Source organism: Lepus europaeus, chromosome 5, assembly GCF_033115175.1.
Source record: "Lepus europaeus isolate LE1 chromosome 5, mLepTim1.pri, whole genome shotgun sequence".
In the NCBI taxonomy this organism is placed as follows: Eukaryota; Metazoa; Chordata; class Mammalia; order Lagomorpha; family Leporidae; genus Lepus; species Lepus europaeus.
This window is the reverse complement of record NC_084831.1, coordinates 133447686-133473843: the sequence shown is the minus strand read 5'-3', so window position 1 is coordinate 133473843 and position 26158 is coordinate 133447686. Positions and strand designations below refer to the sequence as shown.

The window sequence follows — 26158 nt, the reverse complement described above, 5'->3', positions numbered from 1 at the left end:
TAAACAAAAACACTTAAATGTTGCAATAAATTTGAAAATTTACATTATTTAACAAGTTCTAAACACAAAACTAAACAAAAGGGTCCTAAAAGTGAGTAAAACAGAAACCAAGGGCCAGCGCTGTGGCACAGCAGCTGCACATGGGTGCCGGTTTGTGCCCTTGCTGCTCCTCTTCCGCTGTTCATGTGAAGTTCTATGACTGCACGTATGTGCATGTGTCTATACAGTACAGAACTGAGACCTCAGAAGATAGGGCTGTGCACCCATCAGCACAGTGTCTAGCACATGATACACTTATTGAGTGAATAATAAATATAAAAGTGATTCATCCAGGAATTTCAAAGCAACAACAAACAGCTCGAGGTATCAGTTATTATTCTGCTTGAGAGAAACATTAAGAGAAAAAGGATGAATCTGAAGCCTATCCAACTATCTATGAAAACCTAGATCCCTGAATTTACATTTTATTTTTGACACCGCAAATTCCAAAAAAATCTGTCTCTAAATGGTTAGCAAAAACTTAAGACAGCTCCAAGGTTAAATTAGAAACTAGAGGTGGGCGCTGTGGCTTCATTATGCAGTAGCTTAAGCTGCTGCTTGGGTCACCTACATCCCATATTGGAGTGCCTGGGATCAAGTTCTGTCTCCACTTCTGATCCATCTTTCTGTTCAAGAGCACCCTGGGAGGCAGCAAATGATCGCTCGGGTGCTTGGATCCCTGCCATCCACACGGGAGATCTAGGCGGAGTTCCTGGCTCCTGGCTCAGGCCTGGGTCAGCCTGGCTGTTATGGGCATTTGGGGATGGAGGCAGGAGATGGAAGAGATCCCTCTCCCTCTCTCTCTATGGCTTTGCCTTTCAAATAAATTTTTTAAAGGACCTAACAAGATTTATTTTTTTAAAAAATTAGGAAGTTATATGAACCAAAAACTTAAAAATACTGAATTTTCACATTTACTAAAGTACTAGTTTAAACTATAAGCAAAACTCCATAAATAACACTAAAAACATAAACTATGAATTATTTTGCCTACTGTTTTCAAAATAGTAAGCGTTTTTGTTTTTTAAAGAGTTATTTATTTTGAAAGGCAGAGTTAGAGAGAAAGGGAAAAATGAAGATAGACAGAGACGTTCTATCTGCTGGTTCACTCTCCAGTTGCATGGCCAGTTCTAGGCCAGGCTGAGCCAGGAACCAGGAGCTTCATCCTGGTCTCCCACATGGGTGGGAAGAGTCCTAAACATTTAGGTCACTTTCTACTGGTTTTCCCAGGCCATCAGCACAGAGCTGGATCAGAAGTGGAGCAGCTGGGAAATGAACCAGCACCCATTTGGTATCGCAGGTGCCAGCTTCACCCACTATGCCACAACGTCAGCCTCAGTGGTAACTACTTTTATAAAACACCATCACACATAGCTGGAGTGGCACAAACTGATACCATAGGTATTATGAGAGGGGTAATTTATTGAAGCCAGAATAAAATGATTTAACAAGGTTAACACACAAAGAACATCATACTAAGGATAGAATACAAGGTCATGACTAAAATTATATACTCTGAATTTTGTAGAAAGAAAGGCTTTACTGTACAGATACTAAAGGGAGGGCGGAGTCCTAGGTTTTCTAGTGCACTCAATACTCACCCTAGAACGCAGGGACAATGATCTGGAACAAGAACATATTCCAAATCATAGGGTTTTCGTAAATGTTTCACAAAATAGGTTTATGATTGAACAGGTGTGGAAAGTGATGAATTAAACAAAACTAAGCAGGTTTCCTTGATGCAAGTCTTCTCAGAGACCTTATTATGCTAGTACGCACTGTGAAACTCAGAAAGCTACACACAATGCAGTGCTTCCCAAGTTTGTGACCCAGTATTAGACCACTGAACAAAAATAACCTCTATCTTCCTAGTTACATAATTAAATACTTCCATCCAAAACATAAAGTTTGACTTTTCCCAGTTAAAATAGCTTGAGCTTGACGGCTTTCAATTCAAAGGCTAAAGAATTTGTTTCTCATAAACACAGGGAAGCCATTTTTACCACCACTCCCGCCAATAGGACAGTTTCTGTGATAATTACCACGATTCTGTATCTCTACATTCCTAAAAGCTATAAAACTTTGGTACCAAAACCAAAGTTGCTATGGGTATGTGTCAAAGAAACATTCCCTGGCATAAATAAGAAAGAGAAAGATAATAAAAACAAAGAATAAATTAAATTCTATTTATTCCTAATTAGAAATATTCACTATAATCCCTGAATACCACTGTTCTTCAGTATACCAACCAAGTTAAGTACCCATCAGTTTTTTTTTTTTTTTCTTCTTTTTTTAGACAGGCAGAGTAGACAGTGAGAGATAGAGAGACAGAGAGAAAGGTCTTCCTTTGCCGTTGGTTTACCCTCCAATGGCCGCCGCGGCCGGCGCACTGCTGCCAGCGCACCGCGCTGATCTGAAGGCAGGAGCCAGGTGCTTCTCCTGGTCTCCCATGCGGGTGCAGGGCCCAAGCACTTGGGCCATCCTCCACTGCCTTCCCGGGCCTCAGCAGAGAGTTGGCCTGGAAGAGGGGCAACCAGGACTAGAACCCGGTGAGCCGGCGCCGCAAGGCGGAGGATTAGCCTGTTGAGCCACGGCGCCGGCCCCCATCAGTTCTTTTTAATTCATATTATATCTAAATTTTTCTTATATTGACTTAGTAGACTTTACAAAAAGAAAATTTCATTAATTTGAACTTTCTCATTAGGAATTCTCATTATGCACATAGGGTTAAGCTAAAAGATACATTATTAATTAAAAATCTGTTTGCATGGGCATGCCTTTGGCCTACCCCAATTCCATCTTCCTGCCCATACAAATCCTGGGAGGCAGTAGGTAACCGCCCAAGTTGGGTCCCTGCCCTCACAAGGTGGGAAAAGCTTCCCTAAAAATGTAGCTTAAGACGTGTGTTTAAGAGGTCATTTTACTTAAGAGGTTACAGAGCAGAAGAGACAGAAGCTTTAAGCAGCATAATGTTCCCAGTGAACTCCGAATACTTTCAGCGACACTCCAACTGCACCTGACGCAGGGCATGAGCAATTCCTGGCAGCAGTCATGGCGTGGAGAATCCCATACACTGGGCAAAGAAAGAAGCTGGAGTTTTGCCAAATCATAGGCAATGGAAAGCCACTGAAAGTGGATCTGATGGGGGAGACAGACCGGAAGGAGCAGAACAAATATTTCAACAGACCAGGTAAGAGGTGAAGAATGGAGAGGAGGGGATGATTATCATTATACTTATTACACAAAGAAATATTTGCAGATAACATGGCATCTACCATGCAGGGATAGGGAACCCTTTCTCTGCCAAGTCATTTGGATATTTATAACATTATTCACAGGCCATAAAGAACTATCGACTGAAAAACGAGCCTGCTATACATTTACTGAATGTCGAGCCCTGCCTACAGTTGCCTTGGCAGGGACAACCAAATGACTTTGAGGGACTTACATGGCCTGGGGGACATTCTCCACCCAGAATCTGGGCAGATTACAGTAAGACACATTCACAAAACACTACAAGACAGTCCCTAATGAAGATCAGTTATAAGGAGTAGAGATAATAATCTGTCATAGTTTTATGTTTCCAATTTTGTTTATCTTAGGTAGAAATTAACATTTCTTGTGCATCTCCCTCGGCTAAAAGGGAGATAGAACAAATGCGTGTATAGGATGAGGAAAATACTGTCTTATAATCACAAATAACTGAGTAGACAAGAATGAATTTAATCTCATTCACTCCTAGAGGTGGTAACTGCTACATCTTCAGTTTTATTATTGTTTATTAGTTCATTAGTTCTCTACTTCAGTATTTCAGCTTTTCTAAAACTCAGCGTAACATGGTACTTTCTAGTTGTAATCCTCATTGTAAAAGCAGAAACCAGCTTTGAGAGGTTTGGATAAGAAGTATAAATCAGAAAATCAAAAGTCCTAAACAAATTACTTTTACTGCCATTAAATTATGAAGTGATAACTAGTAAAAACTGACTTGCAAAAAATTACTTCAAACATACCAAAAAACCTAGATTACACCACACAAAAGTAAAACTGAGACTTTTACATGGAAATCTTGAAAATGGGCCTTAATCAGGAATTTTTATACTTCTGTAATATTTTTTGTCTTATTTCATTATTTCTGTTGTCCCCTTGAGGAATTCTATCAATTGTACAAATCTGACTGGTGTTGTAAGTTATGTTTTATGTTTTACTTGGGTTTTAGAATCTGATGCGAAGTAACAGATACATGCTATTAGAATTTAGAGAAAGGTTGCTTCTGTAGGTAAGCCAGGTTTTTAGTAAATAACTGAAGGGTTGAGGCTCACTGTAAAGTTTACCAAAAAAATGCATTTCATTCCCAGACTTTAAACTAGAGAAGTATTTGAGGATTATATATCATCTTGATTTGTGACAATTTATTAAAAAAATTTTTAAAGACTTAATTATTCATTTGAAAGGCAGAGTAATGGGGGGGGGGGCAGAGAGAGAGAGATCAATCTTCTATCCGCTGGTTCACTTCCCAGATGGCCACAACGGCTGGTCTAGGCTGAAGCCAGGAGTTTTATCCGGGTCTCCAATGTGGGTGCAGGGACCCAAGAACTTGGACCATCTTCTGTTGCTTTCCCAGGCACATCAGCAGGCAGCTGGATTGGAGCAGCCAGGTATTGAACATGCACCCAAAATGGCATGGCAGTGTCCTACGCGGCAGCTTAACCCACTATGCCAAAATGCCGGCCTGAAAAGCCAGAATCTTAAACCTATTCACAAAACTAGGTTCAAATTCATTTTTAGATATTCATCAAGAAAAAAAAGAGCTGTATATTTATCTGAATAATAAAAAGTTGCTACTTGCTATCCCAATCAAGCTTTTTTTAATTAAAAAAAGCTGCATTCTTCAACAAAATAATCAAAGCAAGTAACCAGCATCTCAAGGACATCACTTCAGACTATCATCACACTGGGTGAACGTCAGTTATACGTGCACACAGGAAATCTCACTCTATTCCCATGCAGTGCATGCAGCTAAATGGAGTGTGTGAAAGCCACCTGTTTTACACTGCTCAGCACTTAAGAGTTCAGTAAGGTCAAAGGAAATATTAACTGTTAATAGAAGAGGTGGTTAGCTGTGGAAAAGAGATCCTGGCAAATCCATCATAATGAAACAGTAATGAAGGAACATACTGATTACCTCATTATTCTATCACCTATTGTTGTTCCTCTGATATTAAATCTAGTGAAGGGAACACAATAACTAAAGTCACTCACAAAAATTTCAAAGAACCAAATATATAAAACATTACGGTCACGATTATTTTTTATCAATCATTTTAATTAAAAAAATGTATTTCCCTTTGTGACTTAAGGCATTCTATAAGAATATGTCATTCAACCTAACATGTATTTAAAAATTAAAGAAACAGAAACACTCACTGTAGACAGATTGAAGGAAGACATAGTACTTACTCCCTTTTATCTTTTAAATCAATCAGAACCTAACCCAGTCACAGAGTGTGGTAACTATAATGACTCACTATGAGTACCATCCACTGGAACACCTACATTATACTCCTCAACGGCTGAGCTGACTCACTTAGCTTAACTGCAAGATACAGAACAAGCAAGCAAATAACAGGGCTTTTAACTCCCCAGGAACCTTCTTCTTTCCCTTTGATTATTCTTTTTTCCCTGCAATTTTCTTTAATAAAGATGAAACTGCAAAGAGTGATTATTAGGATGATTGAATAGATGCTGGCAAATTTACAGTACAAAGAATTTTCACTTTAAAAACAAAGGCCATGTTCCAGCGTCCAGACTGACAGAGCCAAATTTCTACTTAAATAATTTTTAAGGTTATTAATGGGTAATATAGGATTAGTATCCTTATTCTTTAGGGAAAAAATTGTTAGACCACCTGAACTGAGGCTATAACTAAAACTATTTAAAATTATGTGAAGACTTCTTCACAAAGCTTACTGACTTCAGTACTTGCCCTCTAGAAAGTACTTTAGCTTTCCTCTAGGATTTACCAAGATGAAGCGCTACCAACCAGACCATCATTCTATTTACTCTAAAATGAATAAGGGATCATGAAGAGCGTTTATATGAAGATCACCTAAATGGGAAAACTACCCATTCTCTTTCCATTCCAAGAGGAAATATTATTTTTCTAAATCCAGTATATAACATCACTAAGGTAATGTAACTAACTCATTTTATTTATTGAATACCGTGATCAGAGAGTATGTTTGATTATTTTTTCCAATTATTTTCCATTTCTTGCCCTCGACAAAGTTAAAAGGGCACCCAATTACGTCCTAATTCAAAGACTTCATTATCTGAAACTTTGGATTTCTGTCAGAAGCATCTTCTCATACAGACTATCACTTGGTTTTTCTCTATAAAACTGATTTACTGGAGAGTAGGAATCAGCCAATGATGGCTCGTGCGCTATGTCTTGGCCAGCTGCTGTTTTGTTGTAATGACCCTTAGGCTAAGAACCATTTTACCTTTTTCAAACAGTTAAATTTTAAATTGTTATATAATAGCTACAAAAAAGCCTCCACTTAAGTTCTTGCCCCTTTAGGGAAATAGCAGCTGACCTCTGCTATAGTATCTCGGTAATATTCAGACACTAGCTATAGTTAATGAGAAGAGCATTCCATTTTAAAATATCTACATTAGTTGTTAAGGCCTTTATTTTCCAAAATGTTTCCTTCTCATGCTTGATCTTAGCCCCAGAAGTGAAAAAATGGGTCATATGTATTTAACTAAATTATAAGAATGTACATATCCTTCTGCCTTTCAATGGAGTCAGTTTCTTTAAAGGTATTATTTTGTTACTCTTCAGTAAGTTTACTACAATGCCTTATAAAATGAATTATAGGACAAACTTAAGGCCAAATACCCAAACTACATGTTCAAAATGTTAAGTAATATTAAATTTTTAGAAGGCAGAGAAGTAGGGGCCAGTATTGTGGCACAACAAGTTAAGATGTTGCCTGAAAAACCAGCATCCCATACTGGAGCACCAGTTCTAATCCAGGCTGTTCTATTTCTGGTCCAGCTCTCTGTTAACATGCCTGGGAAAGCAGCAACAGATGGTCCAAATCCTGGGGCTCCTGCCACCCACATGGGAGACCTGGATAGAGTCGGCTTTTGACTTTGGGCTGGCCTAGCCATGATGGTGGTTGAGGCCATTTGGGGATGGAAGATCTCTCTCTCTCTATTTCCCTCTCTACCTTTCAAATAAATAAATCCTAAAAAAAAAAAAAAAGAAAGAAAAAAAGAAAAAAGGCAGAGAAGCAAATGTAGACCTGGAATGATTTCAAGTCTTGATTTAATCGTGAGAACATGAATTCAAGAGTATATGCCGAGGTGGGATCAGTTCCAGGCTGTTGCCCCTGATTAGCAATCTCCTTCAAGATTCTGTTAAGTTCAATTCAGTATCCAGGTTTCCTGAGTCAAAAAGCGTATTGGGTATCAATTTTATAGCAGCCCCAAACCCTAGGAGAATCTCTCAAACATAAATCGTCTAAGTATTATGAAAATGGTAAGAAAATAATAAAGCTTTGCAGAACAATATTATCATTCCTATATTGTGTAAGGCCTACACTCTCACCAAGTCCTCTTTATCACATTGTCATTATACTAGTGTTTAAAAAAACAAACAAACAAAAAAACAGGGGTCTGCATTGTGACATAACAGGCAATGATGCTGTCTGTAGCACATGCATCACATATGGCCACAGGTTCCTGTCCAGGATGCAACACTTCCTATCCAGCTCCCTGCTAGTGTATCTGGGAAAGCAGTGGAAGATGGCCAGTGCTTGGGCCCCAGCACCCACGTGGGAGACCTGGAAGCAGCTACCTACTGGCTCCTGGCTTCAGACTAGCCCAGCTCTGGCCATTGCGGCCATTTGGGTAGTGAACTAGTAGATGTAAGATCTCTCTCTGTCTCTCCCTCTCTCTCTCTAACTCTCTCAAATAAATTAAATGAATCTGAAAAAAAAAAAACACCAACAAAAACACACAGATCTAGAATATACAAAACCACTGCTGAGCACTTCAGTTTCTTCAGCTATAAGCAGGCTTGGCAAAAAAAATGTTATAATTAGCCTGAAAAGGTACCGCTAAACGACTATATATTGTCTAATATCCATTAAAATATGTACAATCTTATTTAAACAAATAAACCTCTAAAGTGATATGGTATACTTCAGAAACTGGATACTTAATTTTAAAAAATTGTGACCAAAGTATCATGTTCTGCTATTTAAAAATAGAAAAACACAGACATGCTCACTTTTACATATAGAAGAAGGTCATAAATGTATACACTTAATCAATTATAGAATCCAGCTCTTTAATCTGGGTTTTGCAAACCATCAGCTTGATTTTCAAACTGCACTATGCCTGCTAACTGTATCTGCAAACATTAAGAGGTAATGAAGTTCTAAGAGTCTTCCTCTAGGTATGAAAAGAAGGGGAATGGAGTGTTTTACTTGTCTAAAATACATATTAAGAATGCTAAGGATTAACAGGAGTCAGGGAAGGAATATGTTTCATTAGTCTCTAAGTACAAATATAGGAAAAGAGTATTCGCTTCATATTTAAAAACAGTGCCATGGCAACATAAACACTTCCCAAATATGACTAAAGGAAGATACATACTCTTTTATAGTTTAAGAAAAAAAGGAAGAGTCCTTGTTGTGGCGTAGGCAGTTGGGCTGCTGCCTTTGACACCAGCATCCCATATAGGCTCTGGTATGGGACCCAGCTGTTCCCTTTCTGATCCAGCTCCTTGCTATGCGCCTGGGAAAGTAGCTGAAGATTACTCAAGTTCTTGGGCCCCTGCATCCATGTGAGAGACCTGGAGGAAGCTTCTTGCTTCAGCAAGGCACACCCCTAGCCATTGTGGCCATCTGGGCAGTGAACCAACGGATGGAAGATGTCTCTCTGTCTTTCCCATTCTCTGTCCCTGTAACTGTCTTTCAAATAAATAATAAATCTTAAAAAAAAAAAAAAAAAAGGAAAGGAAAGCAGTTTCACTGAACGGCAAGTTACACTGCTAAGGATTTTTCCTTATTCTCTTTCAGTCTTCATCCCTAGAGCCATTCTTATTATAATTCCTTTTTAAATCTTAAGTAGCCACACAGAATACACAGGCTGTTTTATACAGCCATCATTTAGTGCTTTCAAATGTGAGCTAGGTCCTATGACTGACAAATATTTTTAAAAGTATACAAGAATTCTAATTATTTATAGCCATATTTTATAGTCATTAAGTAATGTACATGAAGAAACATTGCTGATGTGTGGTGAAATCAGGATTCAAATCATTATGCTCTTTTCCATTTGCAACACTGCCACTCATTAATAGCAAATTAGTCTGTTCATTATATTTTCAGTTAACAAAAATGTCAGAATATTTCATAAGCATCAGTATATTGAACAAATATGTAAAGTGCTTCAAATAGAACCTCACACCTGGGTGAACTAGTATTTTTAAAACTAAATTTTCAGCAATGAAAATTTATAGTGAGATATGATGTCACTTAATTGTATAAAGATTACTATCAGTATGCAAACCACATATATTGATTTATTTAATCTCCCAAAATATACCTTGGGATTATGTAAAATGAAAAACGAGAAAACTACATGAACATGTTAGCAATGCTTTGTTGTAGCTACAATATTTGTTATTTGGTGTAACTTTTCATTTTCTAATTTTGAGTCACTTAATAGGAAACACCAAAGAAGAAAATATGTTCTTAAAAAGAGAATTACTATCACACTACTTTAATCCAGGGCCAATAGTTAAGCAGAAAAATAAGATTAAAATAAAAACAAACTAGATAAAGTCCAGGATACCCAAGGCTACCTGACAGCACCTGCTAAGTAAGTGCTATCGGAGATTCCCAACATCCATTTCTCTCGACCTGGAGTTGAGGAGCAAGCCTCAGTGCTTTCTCCCTGTTTAACGAACAGCTTGTTCAAACAATGCAATATGTGAAAACATTTACAATTTTTAAAATCTGTGGGCTTTTACAACTGAGACACCCTTACAAGGAAGCAAATGTCAAAAATGGAGAGACTCCTTTTTGAGACTTCAAACAGACCACTTTGAAATATATCTTTTACAGTTCACGATTATTAAAAATTTACCAACCTATCACCAGGTCCTGCTCGATACCTTGCACCTGGGATCAGGACTGGGTCATCATCACTATCATCTGTGTCCTGAAGAGCAGCGTCCCTGGCTGATGTTTCCTCATGAGCTGAAGGCTCGATGGCTTCTGTTTGGGCCTGAGGCTCAGCATTGGTGTTATTTGGATTGGAAGTACTCTCAGTGCTAGTCTGATCTGAAGTTTCTGGTTCCTTGCCTTTTTCAGACAAAGAGGATTCTTCTGGAACCTCACAGGGGCTATCAAGATTGAGGTTATTCCTTTCTCCTGAGTTGGAATCCAATGGCTCAGCTGTAAATGTATCTGATTGTGCTGTCAGAAATTAAAGTAGAAATAGCTGGTCATGTGGGCAACATTAATTATTTAAATTAACTAAGGCAATGAGTGACATTTTTCTACTACGATATCTCTCTACATGGAGAAGGAAAATTCCACAATGTATCTATTAAGAAATGGCCTCTAGTTCTGGACACATTAACTAGATTAAAGCGTCTTATTTTCCCACATACACAGCTAATATCTCAAGACAGAAAGACAACTCACCTTTATCTGTACTGTTCTCATCTAGGTTTTCTGCAGATGTGCCTTCTTGACTTTTTGTCACATGTTCTGTTGATTCTTCAAAAGCTACAGGAGTAAGCCAAGCCATCATTAAATCCAGTTTTTAATAAAAACGAGAACCAACTTAATACTACTACAGCTTTCCTATAAATAAAGGATTCTTAACATTTTCTGGGTCATAGAAATATGTGACATTCAGACAAAACCTCTCCCTAGTATGATGTAAATGTGTATTTACATACACCATTGTATAAACACTAACAGGAATGAGGGGCCTGCTGCCTTTCCCCAAGGTTAGGTATCAAACTTCATCAACCCTTGCTTCAGATTATCCTCACAGCTGTCATTGCTTACTTTGTTTTTTTTTCCTAAGCTTTCCAGAATCTGAACTTAAAATGGAGTCTATTTCTACCTCTTTATCATGCATTTGGTACAATCTGAACTACCATGAATAAAATAATAAAGCTGACCCTACCATAAATTCTCTTTGGCATCGAAAATACTTAATTCTGGGGTTTAAGTGGAAGATCCATGAGGGATCAATCTTTTTTATTCCTAACTTGACCTGTGCTTACCAAACAGTCGTCTTAGACACATTTAACTTTAAACTGTTATACTGAGGTACCTATTCATGTAGTAAGAAAACAGAATTAATGTTTTCCTTCATTTATCAAGCATTTATAAAACAGCTACTATACTCTAGTCTCAGTGCTAGGTAATGAATTTTAAATAACTAATGGTTACATAAATATTCTCTTGGGAAAGAGTTGTGAAAATTGGCTTAAATGGTACTTCATGCATCAATATAGATTCTTAACCTGTTCATATTTTATTCCCCTCCACCGATACTCTGAAGAATCAAGACAAATTCTTTGGATTTCACTGATAAGTACAAAAATGCTGCAGACAATTCCAACTAACATTTACATTTCACACACTAACAGTATAACTACCTATGCTGGCCACTGGGTCCACACAGTGCACTGCTTCACTGTGTCTTCTCATTTTAACTGTTAAGGTCCCTCCCTACCTTTTGTATCTGCAACTGCTTATCAAGTATTACTGGATTATAGAGGCCAAAATAACTTATTAAAAATAAACAACAAAAACACAGAATTGGAGGGAACAGGAAAGTAGGTAGGTATAACATGGGGGTCTTATAAAGACAAAAGCAAAATGACACCTTACTTGTATCATTATCTCCTTCTGGTGAGGGCCCTGAGCTCTGTGGGGCCAGGGATTCCTCCTGACCCTCAGATTTGCAATGGCTCCCATTTCCTCTAGAACTTGAGGCTGTACTGCTCCTATTATGAAAACAAGATAAGCAGTCCCACAAAGAAGTTAATACACATAAAATTTTGGAATAATTTCTCTATTTTTATGACTAGGCAGGGATCAAAAGATCCAGAATATAAAAAGTAGGGTTTGTCATTTTAATATTACTTGCAAAGATCATTTTTAAAATTCAAGATAAATATTCTAACATACTTTAATCTACAAAAGGAGATATGAAAATATAAAAGGACAGCTTCACTTTGTTGATGCTTCTTTTATCTAATATGTATCTCCACATGTCCCTATTGAATTTTAACTAAATTATATTATCTCCCTTCTTCTTCTCACTGGATAATTCATCATATCCAAATTCTTAGTAGTTTTAGACTGGTCATATATGACCTTTTATTAGACTTTGTCATTCAAGACTATTAAATTATTACTTAAACCTAAAACTGTCCATTACTTTGGCCTTTTGAACTGCCCCTTGTGGATCACTTCCATTCTGGTCTGTTGCTAAAATACAGCAAGTGGCTGAGTGCCAAGGCTGTGTACAGTAAAAGGGTACTGTTTTCTGTTTCAGTTGTAACACTAACCTAATGATTACCATAGTTTTGCTAGCATTTCTAGCTACCAGAATCCTAGCACAAATTATATAGTTGTCAATGAGTATTCTATGACAAATAATGGCATATATATAAGGACTGAGTGAGACAAAAGAAAATGTATAACCACCTGACTGAAATTAGAATTCAATTCATAGAAATGCGACAATCCCTTAAATTTAGAATAAATGTTGGGGCCGGTGTTGTGGTGTAGCAGATAAAGCTGTAGCCTTTGACACTGGCATCCCAAATGGATGCCAGTTTGAGGCTCAGCTGCTCCAATTAGGATCTAGCTCCCTGCTAATGGCCTGGGAAGAGAAGCAGAAAATGGCCCAAGTGTTTGGGGCCCTGCTACCCATGTGTGAGAACCAGATGAAGTTCCTGGCCTCTGGCTTCAGTCCAGGCACCCTAGCCATTGCGGTCACCTGGGGAGTAAACCAGATGGCTGGAAAATCTGTGCCCCCACTCTCTCTAACTTTTTCAAATCAATAAATCTTAATAAAAAGGAAGAAATATGAACAAGAAAAATAAACTTGTTATATAAAAACTGTTAATTATAGACAAATACCAGTGATTCAGTAGACTATACAAGTTATCATGGATGTCTTTGGCCAGTATTTTATAAAAACTCCCATACGCTAATGCAAAAGAACATGCACATATATTATTTTAAATGAGAATGCATATCTAATACATGAAAAGAAAAATATCAAGAGGGTAATGAACCACTGTTAAGTGTCATCTCAGTAGAATTTTTTTTTAATTATTTATTTGAAAGGTAGAGTTACAGAGAGAGAGAGACAGAGAGACAAAGGTCCTCCATTTGTTGGTTCACTCCCCCAAATGGCCACAAGGGCCGGAGCTGGGCCAATGCCAAGCCAGGAGCCAGGAAGCTCTTCTGGGTTTCCCACATGGGTGCAGGGGCCCAAGCACTTGGGCCATCCTCTGCTTTCCCAGGCCATAGCAGAGAGCTGGATCAGAAGAGGAACAGCCGGGATATGAACTGGTACCCATAAGAGATGCTGGCACTGCAGGCAGAAGCTTAACCTACTATGCCACAGCACCAGCTCGCCTCACCACCACCCCATTTTTTTTTTTTGCAATGAATACATATTTTTTCTTAACCAGAAAGAAGTATACATAGATATTCTGATAAAGAGAAGCAAATTTGAAAAATAAATCTTTTTTTTGATTGAGAATTAGTATACAGGAATAAGTGAAATGTTCACTGCATAACATTTGACACTTAAATATTAGAGGGCCATCAATGGAAAAGACATGGAGCAAATATATTTAGCACGCGTTAGTATGCATTTTAAATCACAATTTTTTACATAAAGCATAGAAAAGAAAGCACAGGAAAGAAAAGACATGAGATCACAGTCTGAGAGCAAAAAGCAAGAGCACCATAAATAAACTCAAAAACCAACATCAAACTGAAACATATTTGCAACAAATGAAAGACAAATTTTACTGTCTTCAATTATTTATGTAATAAATAGCTCTAATAAATCAAAAAGAAAAAGATAACACCACGGTGGAAAATTGGAAAAGTATTGGTGGCTCACTTTACAAAAGATGATCGTTAACAAGTAATACGTATTTTGAGTCTATCATGTGCCAGTTAATGCACACAATCTATGTACTTCTGCATGAACCACCTGAACAGTCATGAGAAACATTTAAAGTAGCTTCTACTAAATAAGCACATTTTCTTTTTTTTTCTTGTTTTTTCTTTTTTTTTCTAAAATAAGCACATTTTCAGGAGAGAAAACAAATTCAGAGAGGCTCAACAGCTTGTTCAAGCCAGAATTCAAGCTATTAGGTTTTTATATTGAGTCATCTGTTATCAAAGAAACTAAATAGCATACTAAGTTCCATGCTGGAATAGGTTAAAAAAAAAAAAAAGATGACAGTTTTTTTTGAATTTTTTTTTACAATTAATATTAAACACTTTCATACTCAGAAAAATGGCAATTTTATTCACACAAAAAATAAGGATGAAAAAATATAATTCATGGTCAATTTTCAGAGCAGCAAAAGAAAAGTGTCATTTAAAAGAATGGGACTAATAATTTCTTCAAAAAATGCTCAGCTGGCAGTCAGCACTTTCTGTATAGAAAAGATATAGTGATTAAGTATAACAACCCCCTGTCAATGTTAAATCATGCATAATGAAAAAATGGCCATGGGTGTCACAATTTTGAAATGTAAAGGTCAAATACTAGAACACATAAGGAAATCATACTGACTACATCTTCAAATGCAGTTATTTAGAATCCAATCACTATTTTTTGCTACCTCTATTATCAATACTTTGGTCCAAGCGATCACCACCTCTCACCCTGCTTACACCCTTAGCCTTTTTATTGGTCTCCTGGATTCTACCAATATTCTCAACACAGCAACACAAAATATCCTTTATCCTTTTAACTATTCTCCTCACTTCCCTGTCCTGGCTGAATATATCCAGTACTACCCTCTCCTTTGGTCAGTCACTTCATTCCATCTACACTGCTTTTCTTAAAGATCCTTGATAGGCCAGCGCCGTGGCTCAACAGGCTAATCCTCCGCCTAGCGGCGCCAGCACACTGAGTTCTAGTCCCGGTCAGGGCATCGGATTCTGTCCCGGTTGCCCCTCTTCCAGGCCAGCTCTCTGCTGTAGCCAGGAGTGCAGTGGAGGATGGCCCAAGTGCTTGGGCCCTGCACCCACATGGGAGACCAGGAGGAGGCACCTGGCTCCTGGCTTCGGATCAGCGCGGTGCGCCAGCTGCGGCGGCCATTGGAGGGTGAACCAATGGCAAAGGAAGACCTTTCTCTCTGTCTCTCTCTCACACTGTCCACTCTGCCTGTCAAAAAAAAAAAAAAAAAAGAAGATCCTTGAACATACTAGGTCTGCTTCTGTTTAGGAGTTTTTGCACTAGATTTCTCTCTATCCAGAATATCCTTCTTCCAGATATATGCATGGTCCATTCTTTCTTACTCCTCATTTGCACAGGTGTCTCTTAATAAAGATGCCCTTGTTATGTTTCCCAATCCTTACCTGCGTATTTTCTTCAATACAATTTGGTGCGTTCTAACACACTGGACACATATTTACTATGTTTACTGCCTGTCTCTCCTCCACTTAAAATATGAACTCCAACAGGGTGAGGATTTTTTTTGTCTAATTCTTTTTTTCACTAATATAATTTCGGTGTCTATAAAAGTCCCCAGAACATAGAAAATTTCAGTAATATCTGAAACTTCCATTTAATCAAAGATTTTAGTATAAAATAAACACACACATAAAAACACAAGTGGAACCAGTGAATCTGAATAAGTATTATCATGTATCAATGAATAATTAATAACATATACCTTTATATTACTTATACATAAAACATTTCATGAGATAATAATTAATGGATCAAATATTAAAACTGCTGTAAACATATAACTATATAATAAGAACATACTATATTGTCAGTATAATGATTCATATTAACATGTTACTAATGTAAATTTAAATAAAATTCTTAGGTTGTCCTATCAAGAATAGAAGAAGCTCACATAACTTGAATGCTTTAAAATATTACATTCAGCTAAATAAATGAGCTTAATATAATCAGAAGCATCATTAAAAAGAACCTATACAACCATTAAAGTTCAACTTTACCAGTATTTATAAAGACAGTCATCATAGCCTTTTTTGGTAAAAAATGGTAAACACATTCACTGCCCAATTGTAGGGAAATTGTTAAATAAATCAAGGTACACCTACTTGATGGACTATCATCCAGCTAGTACAATAATATTAAAACTAAGTAGCACCTGGCTAACACTGCGGCTCACTAGGCTAAGCCTCCACCTGCGGCGCCGGCAACCCAGGTTCTAGTCCCGGTTGGGATGCTGGATTCTGTCCCGGTTGCTCCTCTTCCAGTCCAGCTCTCTGCTGTGGCCCGGGAGTGCAGTGGAGGATGGCCCACATGGTTGAGCCCTGCACCAGCATGGAAGACCAGGAGGAGGCACCTGGCTCCTGGCTTCAGATCGGCACAGTGTGCCAGTTGCAGTGCGGCGGCCATAGCGCCCACTTGGGGAGTGAACCAATGGAAAAAGGAAGACCTTTCTCTCTGTCTCTTTCTCTCTCTCACTGTCTAACTGCCTGTTAAAAGGAAAAAAAAAAAAAAAAAAAAAGCTAAGTAGCATAAAGTTAAGTCAAAAAATTTAGGAGAAAATACAGCATATTCAGAAGGATTAAATTAATGTTCTAAAATTCAAAAACACAAATTATACATATACATATACATACACCTAAACATAGGACCACAAAAAATTTTAAAATGTTAGGTTTGTTGAGCCGGCGCCGTGGTTTAACAGGCTAATCCTCCACCTTGAGGCGCAGGCACACCGGGTTCTAGTCCCGGTCGGGGCACCGATTCTGTCCCGGTTGCCCCTCTTCCAGGCCAGCTCTCTGCTGTGGCCTGGGAGTACAGTGGAGGATGGCCCAAGTGCTTGGGCCCTGCACCCCATGGGAGACCAGGAGAAGCACCTGGCTCCTGCCATCAGAGCAGCACGCCTACCGCGGTGGCCATTGGAGGGTGAACCAATGGCAAAGGAAGACCTTTCTCTCTGTCTCCCTCTACTGTCCACTCTGCCTGTCAAAAATAAAAAAATTAAAAAAAAAAAAAAGAATTAAAAAAAAAAAGTTAGGTTTGTTACTTTTGCATTGTCACCTGGCTTTTAATTCTCTTTTGCATTTTCTATCAGAAGGAATAAAGATGAACAACATCAGCATCATTTGTAAAGTTTTTAGAAATGCAAATTCCCAGATTCCAACTGAAACCTAATTCAGAGGGTGGTGTCCAGAAATTTGCGTTTAACAAACTCTACCAAGTGATTTGCAACCACATGACAGCTCAAGAACCAAAGCATTACAGCAAAATGAAACACAAAGATGATAAAGTGCTAAAAATGAACATCAAATAAAATCCTACAACATTGCTAAGAACATCTTTACAAAATATTAACTTACCATTCATCTGTAAAGTTCAGTTTTATTGTGCTTGTAGTTGTTCCTTCTGTGCTGTAGTGCAAACTTAAAACTGGTTCACCTGTCCCTGGTTTGGGGCTCAGCTTTTCATTATTGTTATCTGAAAATTGTGTTTAAAACATTTGAAAACGTCTCTGAAACCAGTAAAAAGATGACATTTCCTAAAATTTATGTAACTTAACTTAGGTTGCCCTTTCCATAGTTCTTTTTTGCATCTGTTATGGTTCTTACTTAAAGATCAAAGGCAAGTGTTAAAGAAAAACTATATTTCAAGTAGCAGTGTATCAAATTCTAGCTTTGTGGACATGATTCCCTTTGATTCAGATGAAACCATATGCATTGAGAACCGAAGCATATTAATATACAATGATATACATTATAAACTGGTATCTTACTAGATGGAATGCCCATGATACCACTCTTCAGTTACTAGAACATCAATAGTAACAAACATAGGCACCCAGAGAAACATTAAGGGTGCCAGAAGAAAGCTGCTCAGGAAAACCCCCGTGACAATTCAATTCTATCAGAGTCTCTCAAATTCAAGGAAGAATTACAGCCTGCATTCTATGGAAAGGAAAGGAGGATTTATTTTTGCTTTGATATTTGCTAAAACTCTCTTGGTTGTAAGATCAGAGCATGTATTTTGGTATATTTCAGATTCTAAGGAATTTATTTCTTAACTGTGGAAATGGCAATTTTATCTTAAGACTCCATAGGCAATGTCCATGATATATACCAATAATTTCAAAATGGCAAATAAATATTGGATTGATACAAACTATCCAAAGTTATCCTCCCATAGATTGTACAGATATTCAAAAATAAAATTAAACAGAGCTTTGTAATTTTTTTCCTTTCATGATGAATTAACAGCTTGGGAAAACATCAAAATAAATAGGTAATACAAAAGAGACACAAAAGTACATGACATTTCTGCCATTTGCTTGAAGAAAACACTTCAGTGTTATAATACTAACATTCTAGACACTAAAGACTGATATGATACTACTAAAAATACACTACTTGTCTTGAAATATAAAACAATATTACCAAAATTACTGAGGATTTTTATTAGGTCCACTTCAGACATTCTACTTACTAAAAGAGAATCTCATATAATTAGAGCTCTGGTTTCTATTCCATGAACAGACAATTAACATGATTTCTGATACCAGAGGACTACAGCAGAAAGGAAAAAGTACTCTCCAAAAGACAACAAGCTGACAACAAAGCTCAGGAAAATCAATTCTTAATGCCTTTAACTCCTAACTCATGAGAAATCCTATCATGCAAAATTAATTCCAATTTGAAAATAAAATAAAGCAGGTATCAGAAATGCTAAAAACCACTTTTTGTTTATATTGTTTTTGTTATGACCATGGACTTGACATAAACAGTTGCTGGAAATAAATCTACAGCCCATTATTACCTTTAAAGATTCAGTATTACATTCAGTGTTTTGCTTCTGATAAAATAGACCTGTAGCTTAAATAAAATTATCAAGAATGGAACTTGTAAAACATCTGTCCTACTCTTGACCATCTTTGCAAAATTTCCTATTAGCTACACATTTGAACACACAAATTGCCCCATTCTTCCAATACGTTGCTGAGATCTTTGTTCCACTGATGCTAAAGACACTGTTCATCTTTAGGATTCTGGAATTAGTGGAGCCAGACAGCAGCAAAAGGGGATGACCAAGGGAACTCAGAGGTTGGTGCTAGTTCATCTATTCTCTCTTAGAACATTTTAAGGTATTTTACTGTTTTTCACTTATTATAAAGATGGAATGGAAAACAAAAGCATGTATGAGAGAAATGAAGGACTGAATTTCTTAGATCTAACTTGAAATAGAAGAATAACTTGTAAGAAGCCTTGTAGAATTTAAATGCCATATTTCTCTCTAGAAGAAAATTAAAGACACAGTTTTGGATATTTATATTCTATGACTACAGGAATTTAACAAATAAAGAGCTATTAAGAGGTCAGAACAGTATAGGGAACATTTGAACTTATACAGCTAACCCCCCTACTCCTCAAAAAGCTCCCATAGATTATACTGATAATTGAAGCTTTCTTCCTAAGATATTTCTATGAAATTATTTAATCTATCAGGAATATGATCTATGTTTATAAATCTTATAAAACATAGCAGCATTCATTTCATCATAAAATAATTATTCTTGATAGTTCTTAATAAGTTCAACCTTGTATAAAGTTGACCCATCACTATTAAAATAGAATGGACTCTTCTGTTATAAAAACTTTAGCCTCCTGAGCCTAGTTATTTCCTTTATAACTTGCACATAAACACTATTTCTGGCAGAAACTACACAATACAGAGCCTGGTTTCTTTTCATGTAGTATTTATAAGACTGATATATCCAAGTTTTAGAATTCATTTATGGGGGGTGCCATTGTAGCAGATAAAGTTGATGCCTGCGACACCAGTACCCTTTATAGGGGCGGATGAGTCACGGCTGCTCCACTTCTGATCCAGCTCCCTGCTAATGTTCCTTGAAAAGCAGCAGAAGATGGCTCAAGTGCTTGGGTCCCTGCACCCATGTGAGAAACTGGGAACAAGCTCCTGGAACCTGCCTGGCCCAGCCCCAGCCACTGCGGCCATTTGGGGAGTGAACCAGCAGATGGAAGGAAGACCTCTCTTTCTCACTGTAAATTTGCCTTTCAAATAAATAAAATAACCCTAACAATGACCAAAAAAAAAGAATTCATTTCATAGACTTGCTCTATTCTACTCCTTATATACAATTATTTTCCCAGGAATGTGGAGTCCTGAACTATCAATGAATGAATTACCATTTATTTCTGACACAGTGCATAATTTAAGAGTTAAACATCTAAGAAAAAATATTCTAGTTTAAAGAACTATTTTTTTTGGCTGGCGCCATGGCTTAACGGGCTAATCCTCCGCCTTGCGGCGCCGGCACACTGGGTTCTAGTCCCAGTTGGGGCGCCGGATTCTATCCCGGTTGCCCCTCTTCCAGGCCAGCTATCTGCTATGGCCCGGGAAGGCAGTGGAGGATGGCCCAAGTGCTTGGGCCCTGCACCCGCATGGGAGACCAGGAGAAGCACCTGGCTCCTGGCTTCGGATCAGCGAGATGCGCCGGCCGCAGCGGCCATTGGAGGGTGAACCAACGGCAAAAAGGAAGACCTTTCTTTGTCTCTCTCTCTCTCACTATCCACTCTGCCTGTCAAAAAAAAAAAAAAAAAAGAACTTTTTTTTTTAATTCTTCCACTAGTTGAAAAAAAATCTGTACACATTTACATTTCCCCTAACTTATTCTATTTAAGTTGGATAAGCAAATGCTTCTAAAGTCTGTATTTTGGGAGGCAAGTGTTTGGCCTAGTAGTTAAGATACCAGCTAAGACTGCATCGCACGTTGGAGAGCTAGAGTTTGAGTTCTGCAAATGTGGACCCTGGGAGGCAGCAGTCATGGCTAAAGTCACTGAGTCTCTGCTACCCATTTGGGAAACCTGGAATGAGTTTCCACCTCCTTGCTTCAAGCAGAGCCAGGGGCCAATGCAGGCACATGGGGAATAAACTAGTAGATGGGAGCTTCTTTTCTATCTATCTCTGTATCTCATATTAAAAAAAAAGTTTAATTTACTTGCATCCTCCTTTATTTAATCTACTTTCATGGTTTCAATTAGCATCTATATGCAGAAAATTTCCAAACCGATTTAAAGCTTCGTGAAGTTGTCAGCACCAAAATGGAGTCACTTAAGTCAAACTAATAAAATGCAGTTGGGTGACCATAAAGGAGAGGTTCTCATGCACACATGGCTATGCTAAAAGCTATTAGAAGGACTCTGCAAACAACCTTGCATAAATGCCACTGAAACCTCACACAAAGAATTCCATGAAGACATCTGCTCAGCAACTTCCTATTCAACCTTGGACCAATGCTATCCTTGTTACTCATCCTTGTAGTCAAAGAAACAATTTATATAACCCCCATTTTACCTTTAAAAACCACTGTCTTTTTTAACCTCTGTAAATAACGCAGGTTGCAATCTTCTATTAATTCTCAAAATCACAGATTCTTAGAAAGCCACTTTCTTTTTTTTAGGTTGATACCATACAATCAACAGCTCATCCTGTTTTTCCATTTAGGTGTCTCAAACAGACAATTCAAACAACTGAGCTCATGATCTCTATCTCCTTCTACACATCCTCTCCCACAATTTATCCCTTAGGGTTTTCTATTTAAGCAATTAACCACCCACTGTGCTCAATCAAAAAGTGGGTGTTAACCTTGAAGTGGCAGGAAAAGTCACCTGCTGATCTCTATCTACCAGTATCTCCCCAAAGCACTACAAATAAATGAATAATTTAAGTAAAAACAGTGTATTTGCTACATGAGTGGAGACTGAAGATATGTGGCAAGAGAGAACACCGAAGAAGCTGAGCTCAATAACAACCTGTGCTCCCAATGACCAACCCAGACCCACAAAAGAACTCACTTCTGAAAGACCAAGACAACTCCCTCTGGGCCCCACCTCCTAATAGCTCCATCATAGGGAGCTGACCAGATGATCTCTGTTCCATAGGCATCAATGTGCCCCTTCCAGTTTTATGCCATGCACAGAGCAGCATGAGGTCCTCAACAGAAGCCAGACATAAACCAGCACCTCCCTAGTTTCTGGAACCATGAGCCCAAAAGAAGCCGCTTTCCTTTATGAACTGTTCAGTTTCAGGTCTTCTAATACAGCAACAAAAAACAGACTGAAAACATCCATCAACTACAACACCTAAAAAGAAATCTCATATACGTTCTTTCCCCCCAAATCTGCTATTTTTCCTGAAATCTCAGTTAATGAATCGCTATCTGTAACTATCAGGACACCTCATCATTCTCTCATTCATTTCTAGTCAGTCTCAATGTATCATTAATTCTACCTCTCAAATATTTTAAAAATCTGTTGACATTTCTCATCACTATTCTTAGTTTGGATTCCTCATGCTCTCTCATCTAGAGAGATGATTATTACAATAGTCATTTACAAGCTCTAGCTGTTCTCAGCCTTACTCTGTCTTGCATTCAATCATCAAATGGTACCAAAATTATCAATCCAATATATAAATCTATCATGTTTCTCCCAAGCTGAAAAAAATTTCTATAGCTCACCACAGCTAAAGAATTAATTCACTTACTCAAAAAATATTGTTTGCCAAATAACTAGTATAATTTTAGGCATTGAATATTTAACAGAGAATATGGAAAGAGGCAGATATTAAACAATCCCCCAAATATATAATTACAAATATAATGTCGGAAAATAAGTCATAAAGAATGAAAAAATGGGAGAACTCTTGTAGACTGGGAGATCATATTATCTTTTAGTAATGATCTAAGTGAGATTTGAAGGCTGAGTCAGAAGTTCCCCAATGGAAAAGCATGTGCTAGAGGGAACAGTGTATACAAGAGATTTGAGAGGCTAAGGAGTTAAAGAGTGCTAGTGGAACTGAGAGTAGGCCTATGTGAAAAGAACTTAGTGAGGAAACAGTTGTCTGGGATGATGTTGGCAAGATAAGGTCAGGTCACATCAGGCTTGTAAGCCAAGGCATGGATTTGGAGTGTTTAGACAGATGAAAGATACAACTATATCCACATTTTAAAAAGTTTTTCTCTGGCTGATGTTTGAAAATAGAGTACAGCCTGAAATGATTTAAGATCAGTTAAGAGGTTATTATACGGGCCGGCACTGTGGTGTAGAGTTAAAATCTAGGCCTGCAGCGCCAGCATCCCATATGGATGGCAGTTCAAGTCCTGACTCCTCTTCTGATCTAGCTCTCTGCTATAGCCTGGGAAAGCTGCAGAAGATGGGCCAAGTGTTTGGGCCCTGCACCCATGTATGAGACCTAAAAGAAGCTCCTGGCTTCAGATCAGTGCAGTTCTAGCCGCTGAGGCCATCTGGGGAGTGAACCAGTGGACAGAAGACCCCTCTCTTTCTACTTCTTTCTGTAACTCTTTCAAATGATTAAAATAAATCTTTTTTTAAAAAAGAGGTTATTATAGGGCCAGAGTTTTGATGTAGTAGGTAAAGCCACCTTCTGCAACATCAGCATCCCATATGGGTGCTGGTTCAAGTCCCTGTTGCTCCACTTCTGATCCAGCTCTCTGCTAACGTGCCTGGGAATGCCTTGGAAGATTGCCAAAGTCCTTGGGCCTCTACACCCATGCAGGAGATCCAGAAGTTGTTCCTGGCTCATAGCTTCAGACTGTCCCAGCTTCAGCCATTGTGGGCATTTTAGGAGTGAACCAGTGGATGGAAGCTCGCACTCTCTCTCCCTGTGAACTCTCTTTCAAATAAATACATAAATCTTAAAAAAAAAAAAAAAGAGGTTATTACATTAGTTCAGAAGAGACAGAAACAGGCAGTCTCTCTTAACTTTCATAGAAGTTATTTTTAGATAATAGAAGCCTGTCACGTGAAGTCTCCGGGACTTTATAAGACAATCCCACTGAACAAAATGGCATTTAAAAAATTCTGGATTTAAATAAACTGAAATATTTTCCACCACTGGAATGTTTCTGCTCAGAGATCTCATTATAAAACACTTCATGATGATCTATTTTGATGTAACTTTTGCCAAACCCACTCAATATTTGAGTTCTTACATACCATCTCTACTTAAATGGCACAAAAAGGTTTATCATACTACACATGGCCAAAAAAAAAGGAATGAACCTCTTGAGTTTTGCTTCCAAACTAGTCAACCCTAATAAATGACATCACCATTTTCCCAGGCACTGTTGCCAAAAATCTGGGAGCTAATTTTGATTCTTTTCTTCCTCTCATCTTCCATATCATTTGTAAATTAAGTAACAAGTTATTTATAATATTATACTATGTCACTGGACTCAATGTGAAATCTGGCTAAACATTCTCTAGTCATGATATACTAGTTACATACATAAACTGTTTTTTAAAAAAATGATTAGAGTGCCTTTAAATTACAATCCAATATATGAGGGTCCTTCAAAAAGCTTATGGAAAGGCTGACTATCGAGCTCCCTGTTAATGTGCCTGAGAAAGCAGCAGAAGATGGCCATGTGCTTGGACCTTGCACCCATATGGGAGGCCTGGAAGAAGCTCCTGGCTCCTGGTCTCGGTCTGGCCCAGTCCTGGCCACTGGGGCCATCTGGGTAGTGAAGGAGTGGATGGAAGACTTCTCTGTCTTTCCCTCTTTCCACCTTTCAAATAAATAAATAAATCTTTAAAAAAAAAAAAAGTCTGTGGAAAATGAAATTAAAATATAAGTTTATTCTGAATGGAAAAACAATTTGAAATCCATGTATGTTTTTTTCATGACACATTTTCCATGAACTTCAATTTTGAAGACTCTTGTGTATGATGTGTAATAGTATTTATTTTTAAAGTAATTATTCCCCAGTGTTAATATCTTAACAATAAATGAATAAAGATAAAATATGCTTGATTACTTAGATTTCAAATTCACTTTCCCATCTTTCTTTTTTCCCTTTTTTTTTCTAAGAACAAAAAACCTATGGCAATAGGTGTTACTTAAGGTCTACAAGGAATAATTTAAGATCAGAAGTAGTTTTCTAATTTGCCTTAAAATTAGTTTCCACTTATTACTGTAAGAATGTAGTTAAATTCGATCCCATGCCAAACAGGTATTACACAGCAATATTTCAACATTACTATTGACCATTAAGACATCCTACACAGATGAACTTTTACTCAACTGAATCTTAGAGCTCTAGTGCTATTTTTAAAACTTTTTACAAAAATATTTGTAAAATCCGATAACCATCAACCTTTTTAAATAGAGAAAAATGAGTATTGTTCTAAGTTATTATTGTAGGCTTAACGTTACTAAGATTACTTATTATTACTGGGTCATAATATATTTGGAAAACCTCAGGGAAATCTGAAGCAAGATTTTAGTAAGCCATTTTGTCCTGATTTTAAACAGTTCATTTTAGTTTTCTACAGTCTTCCTTTGTCCATCCTAATTTTCAGATGCCTCTTTGGTCAGAATACCTTCCTCTACCAATCCTTCTTTTTGCTTTGCCTAATATGACAGTAATGAGGCCTGATAAATACGTAACCTATCTCAACAGGCTGTAGTGAAGGCGTTCAGGCCAATCCTATACCGTTCCTAATTCAAAAACTACAGCGGAAATGCAAACACCCTCTGGCAGCTTTCAAGTTTATCTCTGGGATCCTAACCACATTCCGTATAGTTAAATATACCAGGAGTTAAACCACCAGGTAAATGAGACATAAAACCAAGTATCATCGGGGCTGGCATCATGGCATAGTGGGTATAACTGCCACCCATGACACTAGAACCCTACATGAGTGCCGGTTTGTGTGTCAGTTTCTCCATTTCCCATCCAGCTCCCTGGTAATGGCCTGAGAAAACCAATGGAAGATGGCCCAAGTGTCTGGGCTCTTGCCACCCACGT

General features: G+C 37.7%; 1 protein-coding gene across 3 annotated transcripts in view; it reads right to left on the bottom strand.

Moving 5' to 3' along the window:
* The window catches only part of DCAF6 (DDB1 and CUL4 associated factor 6), a 124141-nt gene that overhangs the window by 17529 nt on the left and 80454 nt on the right, over positions 1-26158 (bottom strand). For all 3 annotated transcript variants that reach the window (XM_062192699.1, XM_062192700.1, XM_062192701.1), the window contains 4 exons: positions 17676-17793; positions 11970-12085; positions 10764-10847; positions 10205-10532 (listed from right to left, as the gene is read on the bottom strand). In XM_062192699.1, the coding sequence (XP_062048683.1) occupies positions 10205-10532; positions 10764-10847; positions 11970-12085; positions 17676-17793 (646 nt within the window). The remainder of the gene's footprint in view (positions 1-10204; positions 10533-10763; positions 10848-11969; positions 12086-17675; positions 17794-26158) is intronic.